The sequence below is a fragment of the Phytophthora sojae genome, assembly GCF_000149755.1.
Source record: "Phytophthora sojae unplaced genomic scaffold PHYSOscaffold_1, whole genome shotgun sequence".
Classification (NCBI taxonomy): Eukaryota; Oomycota; class Peronosporomycetes; order Peronosporales; family Peronosporaceae; genus Phytophthora; species Phytophthora sojae.
Genome location: NW_009258115.1, coordinates 4,543,871 through 4,554,345, shown reverse-complemented (window position 1 = coordinate 4,554,345; position 10,475 = coordinate 4,543,871). Strand labels below are relative to the sequence as shown.

General features: G+C 56.5%; 1 protein-coding gene across 1 annotated transcript; it reads right to left on the bottom strand.

The window, feature by feature from the left end:
• Nucleotides 1–456: 456 nt before the first annotated feature.
• Nucleotides 457–4,382, bottom strand: PHYSODRAFT_321522 (hypothetical protein; the record flags this gene model as incomplete). Its single annotated transcript, XM_009516767.1, has 6 exons — nt 457–636; nt 706–1,319; nt 1,428–2,056; nt 3,410–3,477; nt 3,555–3,746; nt 4,146–4,382. 6 exons carry the CDS (start codon nt 4,380–4,382, stop codon nt 457–459), a joined length of 1,920 nt encoding a protein of 639 aa, XP_009515062.1.
• Nucleotides 4,383–10,475: the final 6,093 nt, after the last annotated feature.

The following is a 10,475-nucleotide window of genomic DNA, read 5'->3' as shown; positions in this document are numbered from 1 at the left end:
TTCCGCCAGACTTTAGGCACTCATCGTAAGGGAAAGTCCGCGGCTGGACTGAGTGTTCTCTGAAATCCTGGGCGTGCACTCCCAGGATTCACACTTCCAGCCAGTTGGGCCCATCTGTGGTCAGGCGCTGGATTCATCCCGAGAAATCACTTCTCTCCCACAGTCGCCATCCATGTCACACGGGTACAGCCGCGCCGTACCCAAGTCATCCACCAATCAGCATCCGATATAAACTCCATGTCCAAAGGGTGACGGCACATCGTCGGCAATTTTCTGGGGACCGCCTCGTGTCACTCCCGTCGATCGGCACATTCGTGCCGGTTACCACCGTGCCCTTGCCGTCGGCCGCTGTCACCAGTACCGTCGGGACGCCCGTCGTGCACGCCGTATCACCGTCCATTACCACAGTTGCTGGTCGCAGGGGAGTCCGTCGCATTGCCAAGCGCCGTGATCCCCCTACGTCACCCGATCCTCGTTTTCCTGTCGCTTCCTTTCCTGTTCGCGTCGAGCGAGATACTCGTCGTTACGGGCGCGAACTTCGGCATCTGGACACTCGCGGGCGAAGTGCCCCAGTTGATTGCAGGCATAGCACTTGAGTTCGCTGAACCGTCCTGGTGTCGGAGTCGCCTCGACCGTCTTCCTCGTAGCCTCCGTTGCTTTGACTTAACGCGTCGCAGCTTTCGATCGTCTGGCTGCGAGCTTCACCTTCTTGAGAGGCGGCGGTGCTCGTGGAGCATCTGCTTCCTTACCGTCATCGCTCTCGTCGTAGTAGTCAGGGCCAGCCGTCACCACCATATTCACCTTCGCCTTCTGAGCCATCTTTGTCGTCGCCATGCGCTTGGCGGTCGTTGGGGCAGCTGCTGGTGCCGTACATTTTCGTGGTACGGGCGCCCACATGTGCCCGTTCAAGACGCGTCCCTTCGGCGCCTCCCACAGGCCATGGTACTTGTTGTACTCGCCGCATGAGTTCGTGAAACACGCCAACTTCTCTTCCTCCGCCACGTCCGTGGTGCCAACGCCCAGAATCAGCGCCATCTGTCCAGTCGTCCCACACGCGCGCACGACGTACGTATCAGGTGCGATAACGAACGCCTGACCGATGTGTTCCATGCCTTGCGCCACGTTGTCAATTGGATCGTTGATTTCCGTTGCCTTGTCCACCGCTTCTTCCAGCGTCGTTGGCTTCGGGCGCTGCTTCATAAGGACTCTCGTCGTGTGGTCTAGGCTGGGGTAGAACTGTGCGAGCAGCATACGTTCTCGGATACGGTTGTTGCCACACAGGTCACGAAGGGCAGCGGCGAAATCCGCATACGTCTCACCTGGCATCATTCGGTGTTGGCCGACACGCCACTCGGCCATTGCTTTATCCAGACGCTAGCTGTAGCGTCGCAGTAGAGAGGACTTCAATTTCGTCCACGTTCGCTCACGGTCGCGGAGCTTACGGTCCAGCTGGACCCACCAGCGGGCATCGCTGTATTGTAGCTTGTTGCCTATGATGTAATACAATTCTTGGTCAGTCCATTCGCCTCGTCCTGACTGCCGTGCGCCTTCAAGCGCTAGATCCACACACGCGATCCAGGTCGTAACAGATGTCTGTGGCGTCGGTAGGAACGTTGGCAGGTCCAGATCGCGGATGACACGGCGTCGGTTCCGATGGAAGTCTCGATCGCCTGGCCTCGTGACGGGTTGGCGCCGTAGGCGGCATCTTCCACCTTCGCGGCCGTCGTCAGAGTCGTCATTTCCGTCAGAGCTGCTCGACGATCCGTCGTCGTCGTCGTCGTCGTCGTCGTCGTCGTCGTTGTCACTGTCGTCTTCGTCGTCATCACCATCACGTGACTGGTACGCCACCTGCCGATCCGTTGTTGCTAACGGAGCAATCCGTGGTGCTGCCGGCGGTGGTGCCTGCCGCGTGGTCAGCGGCGTGGCCTGCTGAGCCGTTGGATTCGTCGGGGTCACCAGTTGCTGCGACTGCTCCGCCGTAATCACGTGCGTGTCGGTACCCGTAGGTGCAGGGGACGGCGCGAGGTTGGCCACCGGGGTGCTCAGCTGGTCCAGCCTTGCTGGTCATCGTCTCGCCATCTGCTGCAGTGCGGCGGACAGCGCTGCTACCGGAGCCATCGCTGCGCCGTCGTCGTTTGTTACGCGGTGCCGTCACTAAAATTTGGGTCATGGGACCAAAACCCGGGAATTGCCCATATTGTGGAGTTCGCGGATTGGTGGAAATGTGTTGGTCAAGAATGATGATCACGGTACCAGATAAGTAGTACATTCTTGGAACCCGACAATCGTGCCTGGGATTCTGAGAGTTCGTGCGGGACTTGGAGCCGAATAAAACAAGAGTATGTTTGTGGCAGACGTGAGACCCCGGAGAGCAGGTCGGCGTAGGCGAATGGATCCCGTTCCTAGAAGTGCACAGGAATGTGTGCGACCTTCCCTACAAATCTGCGCGAGGCGGGACTCGACTCTGGGTTACGACCTGGGAACTGAGGCACTTCTCAGATTCCCCGTCGTTTTCCCAGAATAACGACTCCCAACGTTCTTGTCCTCAGACTTACTTCCCACAAAAGTCCAAGAACAGCCTCTGTGCGAGGCGTTTCAAGGCTCCAAACCCAAGAACACTTGGTTTCACTATGGCATCTTCCAAGATCCGAGGTGTACCCAACAACTCCGAGAAGGTATCCAGTTTGGCACCCCTTCAAGGCCAGACCTACACTCCGCAGAAAGATCGCAGTCCCCGAGAGTCGCTTAGGAAAGATTTTTTCTGCATGTGACCTTTAACCAAACAGAGTTCGTTTTGCTTCGAAGGGCACAAGTGCTTCTTTCACAGCCTGGAAGGCCGTTCTCCACGACGAAATTCAAAGTACTTTAGGTAAGTGATCCACTGCTTTGGCCTGGAGGTGATCATATCTATTCCATATCTGTATATTTGGCGGATTACATACCGTCTTTGTTGTATATTTTGCGGTCTATTGGGCCTGTGTCGAACTGAAGAAGTTGGCGACAGGGTAGATCGTTTCCTCTCTTCGAGAGGTGGTGCGCGTCCCCGAGATTGATCAAGTGTCTTGGATTTGGACCCGTTGACTTGTGTTTTGGCCTTATCCTTGGGCCTAGAGAAAGAAGAGAGGGCAAAGAAGTATTTGTGTGATTGTATAACGTGTATAACTCTATTTGGGTTGGATTGTTCTAGCGTTAGCCCGGCGTAGCTGTCTGATTCACGGGGTCGATACTAACCTCCTGGTGAAAAGAACCGCTACCCAAGGGATACACATCGTGCGCCTGACCAACAGCGTGTACTGGACAACACACACCCTGTGCCAGCCGAGACGGATCCAAAGCTCTAGTAGCCTGAGGTCTGTCAAGGAGGGCCTATAACAGTTTTCTGGGAGAGAACACCGCATCGCCTCGTCACATGTTGCCGCTGGCAGCTGCGTCGGGTGGCGCGTCTTGCGCGTCGCTGCCTCGTTCGTCGCTCGGGTTCTGCGTCGCCCGGTTCGTTTTCCTTCGTCCTCGGCCTCTTTTTGATTTCTTTGTTGCCCAAGATTAGATTCTCCAACAGCTGCGGGAGCCGTCGTCGCCTGATTCTGATCCGTCGGCTGATTCCTCGTCGCTCGTTTCGGGGTCTGCACGACGACCTCCACAACCTTCGCCCTTGTCATCTGAGCGTCCTCCGGTGTCTTCGTGAGTCGAGGGCTGCGTCGAATGCCGCGGGTGACAATCGCATCGAGGGTCGAGTTGCGTGGAGTAATCTGGCATAACCGGGCCATTTTTAATTGAGCTTCAGCTTGTGTAATGTCCATCCGTGTTGTCAAAGTGTTGCAACGTGTTGTGAGCCCCACACGCTTGGAGTTTGGTCGCGACTGTGGTGAAGCAGTCCGAAGTCCGTCTGGCCGTCAGTGTCCAAGCGTAAGACACTGCGCTGGTGCGTTCCCGACTGGCAGCACACCTATTTTATTTAGGGGAACTAGTACGATGTCAACCACCGACTAACTACAATACACGCCTACGTTACGTGCACAACTTGAGTTCCGCTCGTGCGCCTGCTCTAGCCACTCGGGTGTACGCCCACACGCACATACCCTACTCGTCGCAGCCTTCAAGAGACTTGGAAGCCACGTGCCTCCTAGTTCGTCACTTCGTTGCCGTACTCGTCGCTGCATCCGTCCACCGAGGTTGTCGTCAGCGTCCACCGCCGCTCGTTCACTTTCCGTCCGTCCGTCCGTCGCTTGTTGTGCCTGCTGCCAGACCGTGTCCGTTCGGTCTGTTCGCTGGCCGTCCAAATCTAAAGTGAGCTCCGTCCTGGTGCTCACGGAGTCCAGAGGTCTCGAGGTCCTCGAAGATCCCGTGCAGCAGATCCTGTCGACCACGCGGCCGACTGGATTCATGTCCTACGCCGCCGCTGGCTTCCACGTCGTCAGCCGGCGTCACATCTGCTGCCTCGTACTCTGCCGAGCCACCTGCCACCTTACAGTGTCCACAAGGACCCTGAGCCAGTGCAACTCGAGCAAGCGAGGCAAGGCGCCGCGGAGGACTGCCCCGAACGGCTACAGTAGCAGCCCGATCTTTGTGAAATAAATCAACTCGATGACGTTGAAGCAGCGTGGAGCGAATCCACGTTGGCTCGGGCCTCGGTGCTCAATTTGCCGTAATAGCATCCCCCTGATCTGCAACGTACGGATACCTTGCGCTTGCTAACGAACGAGTAAATAGCTCCTGTCTCGGGACGGAAAAGAAAGGCTCAACGCATTAGAGCCGGCACCAAGGACGAGATTGAGAGCAACGAGTCTTGGGGTCGCGAATTTACAGATAATGGTACATCAATAGACACGAACAGATCAACAGCATAAACAAGCCGACAACACTATCCAAAACCCCACCGCATGGTACACCAGTGTGCAGATTGCTGGCGGCTAGTAGACGTAAGGGTCTTTCTCGCGCATTCCGAGTGATGCAGGCGCGTCATACCATGTCTGCTGCCTGTCTGCTCCAGTCATCAATTCTGCGGACACATTCGGGCGACACCAAGCACCAGGCGGCCTCTCAAGCTAGCCGGCGTTGCCGACCTGCCCGAGTGCGATGCTCCCGCCGCTGGAGAGGAGTAAACTAAGAGAGTGCTGTAATGAGAATGAATACGTGAAATTTCGCTGGGAATATTTTTGCTGTTCGGCTGTGTGTGCCAAAAGGGATCGTCCGTGCATCATATGCCCTGGGGAACACGATATGGTTGAGCGCCGACTCGTAGCGAAACCTGTGAGAGCAGCACGGGGCCGATAAAGTGCCCTACGCGCTGGAAAGTTCATCACGGCCCCGTAGGCTCGAAGTGATCATCGTAAGCAACGGAGCAACTCATTTTCGTGGAGAGATCGAATGCGCGGTGCCGCCTAGGCCTAAGGTTACAGAGGAGATGAAAGAATACATTCATCGCATGGACGAGAACGCTGTGCCCCCTCGTCTCATCTGGAGCAACTTACTGCGCGCACCCGAAGTGTCGAAGCCAGTGCTAGGCTACCCGTCCTACACCCAAGTTCCGCGCAGTGTGAAGCATATACGATGGCTACAAGGAACAAAACACTCGATTATTCTCACTACGGAGCTGGTACGTTCAAAGGCGTTCGTGGCAGACATTGATCCCGACACAGCTTTCGTTTTTGGGAATCGTGAAGATCAAGATGGATTTCCTTTTGTAGGCAATGGAGAAGATGATGAACCTTTGATTTTGGGAATCACGACGCGAAAGCTTATGGAACAGATAAAGGCTGTAACGGGGTTACACGAGAGTTACCCGAAGGGTTATGAAGTGGGTACACACTGGCTAACCTAAATCAGTAGGAGAATCAGTACACGGATTCAGAGCCACTGATTATGCATATGACTAGGGTTCACTATGCTAGGTAGTGAACCGGATACATTTACACCGTAGGCGGTTTGGCCACGATAAAGGGAAATACATGCAGTTTGAGATTCACGGTTAAGAGTTAAGGGTTGACTCTTGGAGTCCGTAAGGTGTACGGACTCGTACGTTCTGGTATTAGAACGAGCTATCTTAAGCTGAGACTCTGTGAGTCTGTTAAGCTTCCTCTGACGCAAAGCTACGGCAGCCCCGCTGCACTTGGTAGCACTTGTAGTCAATCCGACACCTGAGTCTGTATAGACTGACCCTCTGTGGCGAATGGAGCAGTTCGCTCACTTGCCCCCGAACCAGCAGGATGCGCTTAAAAAGCTTATGTCCTTGCTAGGCCCGGAGGGCGTGACACAACTTGCGCAACAAGACCCCGACGCGGTGAACGCGCGTCTCGAGGCGTTTTCAAGCTACGAGAATGCTCTGCTAGAGCACCTCCAGCAGAGGATGGCGATGGCCGCGGCGCCCCAAGCGCCCGCTTCGTCATTCGACGCGGGAACAAGACCCAAGCCGCTCATGTTGAGCGTGAAGACCTTCGAAGGCGAGGAGGGTGAAAGCTTGATGCTTTGGACCCGTGAGGTTGAGATGGCTATGAGCTCAGCTCTACTCCGGACGGAGTCGCAGCGCGTGGCACTAGCTATCTCGAAGCTCGGTGGGCGAGCGAGAGAGTGCGCACTAACGTCCGGGACGTCGGTCGAGGTGGCCTTCCCGACGTGGGATCAGCTGAAGCAGCAATTGTCCCGAGTGTTTGCTCTGCCTAACGAGGCGTATCGCGTGCGCTCACGCTTCCTGGCGACCAGGCAGAGCAAGAAGGAGTTGATGGACTATGTCCAAGAGTTGAGAACTCTCATTGCTGGTATGTCTGCGGACCCCTGCCGGAGGCAGTCACCGTTACAGTGTTCATGGAGGGCCTCCGCACTGGCGTTGCCAGGACGGAGGTGTTCCGAACCCACCCGAGCTCTTTTGAAGAGGCTGTGAGCATCGCATTGAATGCGGAGCACAACTTTAAGTCGTCGAGACTTGGGTGGAATGCGTCTTACGCTAGCGCGTCGAGTGGTCCGGAACCCATGGACATCAGCTATGCTGAAAACGAAGAAGCCGAACTTCGTGCTGCTGAGCAGCGTCGCGGTATCCACAGATGCTTCATCTGTGGTGACACCCGTCACCTTCGTGCTGGGTGTCCGCTGCGCCATCAGCGCCAGGCTTCGTCAAGCCGATCTTCGAGTTCGAGCCAGGGCTCTGGTTTGTCTCGGGGAAACGAGAAGTCCCAGTAGGAGCGGGGCGGCCTACTGGGGAAGAACTAAGTTCTATTGAGCCTCAGCGAGGTGGAGGTCGACAGGACTTAGCCCCGAAGAGAGCCGTACTCTCTAACACGGAACGTGTATGCAAGCCGGGCTTGCTAGTTGTCCAAGCTTGGGTGAAGGGATTCACAAAGCCACGGACGATTTTGATCGATTCGGGAGCGTCGGGTAACTATGTCGGGCGTTCTACGATGGACGGAAGTCAGCTTTATGCTGAGGCGCTGGTAGCGCGCGGTAGTGACATCGTCACTGTTCGTCTCGCGACGGGCACTCGTGGCACGGTGCCTAAGATCCCTGTGGACCTGGGCGTGAAGTTTTTGGACTTTGATAGCGTGGAACGCTGTCTGGTCTTAGGCCTCGATTCGAGATATGATCTCATTCTTGGTATGGTGTGGCTGGAACGCCATGAGCTTTGGATCGATTGGAGGTCGAAGACCCTTGGTGCTACGCACTTCACTCCTGGCGGAGCATTGGCGAGTCATGAACCCACCTCTGCTAGGAAGCAGAAGCGCTTCTGGCGCGAGCACTGGACCGAGTCGGTCAATGTGCTGGACATCGGAGTTTCCGAGTTGGTGGGCACTGAGTGTGTCGAGAACGAGCGTTCCGAGCGTGGCTCGCGGACGGCAGGTGGAGCGGCACTAATTCCGCTGAGCGGGCGTGCGTCTGAGGGCTACGCCCTGCTGCGTGCCAGCGACGGCGCGGTCGGCACGATGCCGAAGAACCAGGGGATTTGCCCGGATGAAGATCGTGGAGTGGCACGTAATCCACTGAGTGGAGGCTGCGGATCGTGCAGCTCTTCGCTGAGTGTCGATAAAGACACTGGAGCTCCCCTGGAGCTGAACGAGGTGGTGACACCTGGCGTCAAGACGCACGCGAAATCACGGAGCTCTTCAGGGCGGACGGTGTCCATGAAGAGGAGGCAGCGCCGCAAAGCGCTGGCTGCGAGACGCAAGGCGTCTGCGATCTCACGAGTCGAGAAGGGCGTGTCGAGCGGTGAGGCTCCACGCGAGAGCGAGCAACTCTATGCACTCGTGAATGGAGTGACGGGCGACGTCGACGGAGGTATCAACCTCGACGATTTGCCCTCACTGTCTGCTCTCCTGGAGCTGGACGAGATGTCCTTGACCGAGTTCGGCGAAGCCTTGAAGGCTGGAGACTTGGCTGAGGTAGTGCTCATGCGACCCGAAGAAGAGGTGAACTCGTCCTCGCTTCTGGATGAAGCTGTCCTGGAAGATACCAAGAAGGCGCTGAATGGGCGGAGCGGATCGGCGATCCTGAAGGACTCGTCAGATCCCTTGTATCAAATGGTAAAGGATTACCAGGACGTGGTCTCGAAGGAGCCGCCCTCGGGGCTACCTCCGGATCGAGGTGTTTGACACGAAATCGATCTCGTTCCGGAACGAAGTACTGCGTGACGAGGCAGTGGCCCTTACCGAAGGAGCGGTGTGACGTCATTGACGCGTTCTTCCGTGCGAAGCACGAGGCGGGCATGGTGCGTGAGAGTAAGTCTCCACACTCTACCCCGACGGTCTGCGTCAGAAAGCCGAATGGCAAGTGGTGTATCGTGCATACTTTCAACAAGCTGAATGCCGCTACCATTCCGGCGCAGACGCCGATCCCTCGGAAGGATGTTCTTCAGAACAACATGACAGGATGTACGATGTACAGTGCGCTCGACTTGGTCGATGGATATTACCAATTGCTCATGAGGACGAGCGACATTCCTCTCATTGCGGTGAGTACTCCGAGCGGCATGCTCTGGGAGTGGTTGGTGATGCTCCAAGGACTTTTGAACGCGCCAGCGACGTTTAATCGTCTGGTGACGCAGCTCTTCAGGCCCCATCGGGCGTACGCGCAAACGTACTTTGATGACATCTTTGTCCACAGTCGTGCGGAGCACGGAAATACTGATATGGAGAACCATGTCGAGCACCTGCGTGCTGTGCTCGAATGCATGCGTCAAAACAAGTTGTACGCCAACACTGACAAATGCATCTTCGGAGCGGAAAAGATGCCCTTCTTAGGGTGCTTCTTTGGGAAGCGTGGCCTGAGGGCCGACCCGGTCAAGGTCAAGGCCATTGTTGACTGGCCGGTTCCCAATAACCAAAACGATCTTCGCAAATGGCTTGGCTTGGCCAATTACTTGCACAAGTACAGCGAGAACTACGCTGAGATGGCTCGGCCACTCTCCAATCTACTGAAGAAGGATGCGGAGTGGTGTTGGAACACCGAGCATCAAGATGCGTTCGCGGCCATTAAGGACAGTCTCTTTCATGCGCCTATTCTGGCTCTGCCAGATCCGGCTCGTCCGTTTAGTGTCGTCTGTGACGCCTCGGACTTTGCCATCGGCTGTGCACTGCTGCAAGCAGACGCCGAGGGGCGCGAGCGCGTGGTGGCGTTCGAATCTCGCCAGCTGAAGGCTGCGGAGAAGAACTATCCTGTCCATGACAAAGAGCTACTTGCGATGAAGTATGCGCTCGTCAAGTTCAGGGTGCACCTGTTGGGCTCTCAGCCGTTCGTGATTTACATGGATCATGCGTCGTTACGCACTGCGACTCAGTCGCCTCACCTTTCGCAAAGGATGGCCCGTTGGCTGTCCTTCTTCGCGGAGTACAACTTCGAGGTGAAGTACAAGCCTGGCAGTCAGAATGTCCTTGCGGACGCGCTGTCGCGCAGGCCAACGACCGTGACTTCGTCATTACCGGATCTGATCCGAACGGCTTATGCCAAGGACGACACCTGTGTCGCGCTGCTGAAGGCTCTGGGGAGCAAGGAGTGTCAAGACTCGGACATGAAATTGTCAGCGCGGCTGCGCGCGCGGCTACACCGTTATTCCCTCGATGGAGGCCTGTTGTTCTACAACACTGGCCCCGAGGATACGCCCCGCGTGGTCATCCCTCATTATGCGGATCTGAAGTACCGCATCCTCTACGAGGCACACGACACGCCGCTGGCCGGTCATCTTGGCCGTGAGAAGACCTACAGCTCGGTGAGCACCCACTATTGGCTGCCGGAGCTGTACAAGTGGACGAGCACTTATGTGCGCACGTGCGAGACGTGTCAGCGAGTGAAGTCGTCCGTCACCTCATGCTGCAGCGCCGTTGGCGAGTTTACCTGTCCCTTCGGGCTGCTGGCAATCCATGAGATGGACTTTGTGTTTGGCCTGCCGGCGGACGCGGCGGGCAACACTGGAGTCGTGGTCTTCGTGAACCGACTGAGCAAGATGGCTCACATTGCGGCTGTGCCGGATACCATCGATGGTAAAGGTACAGCAACGC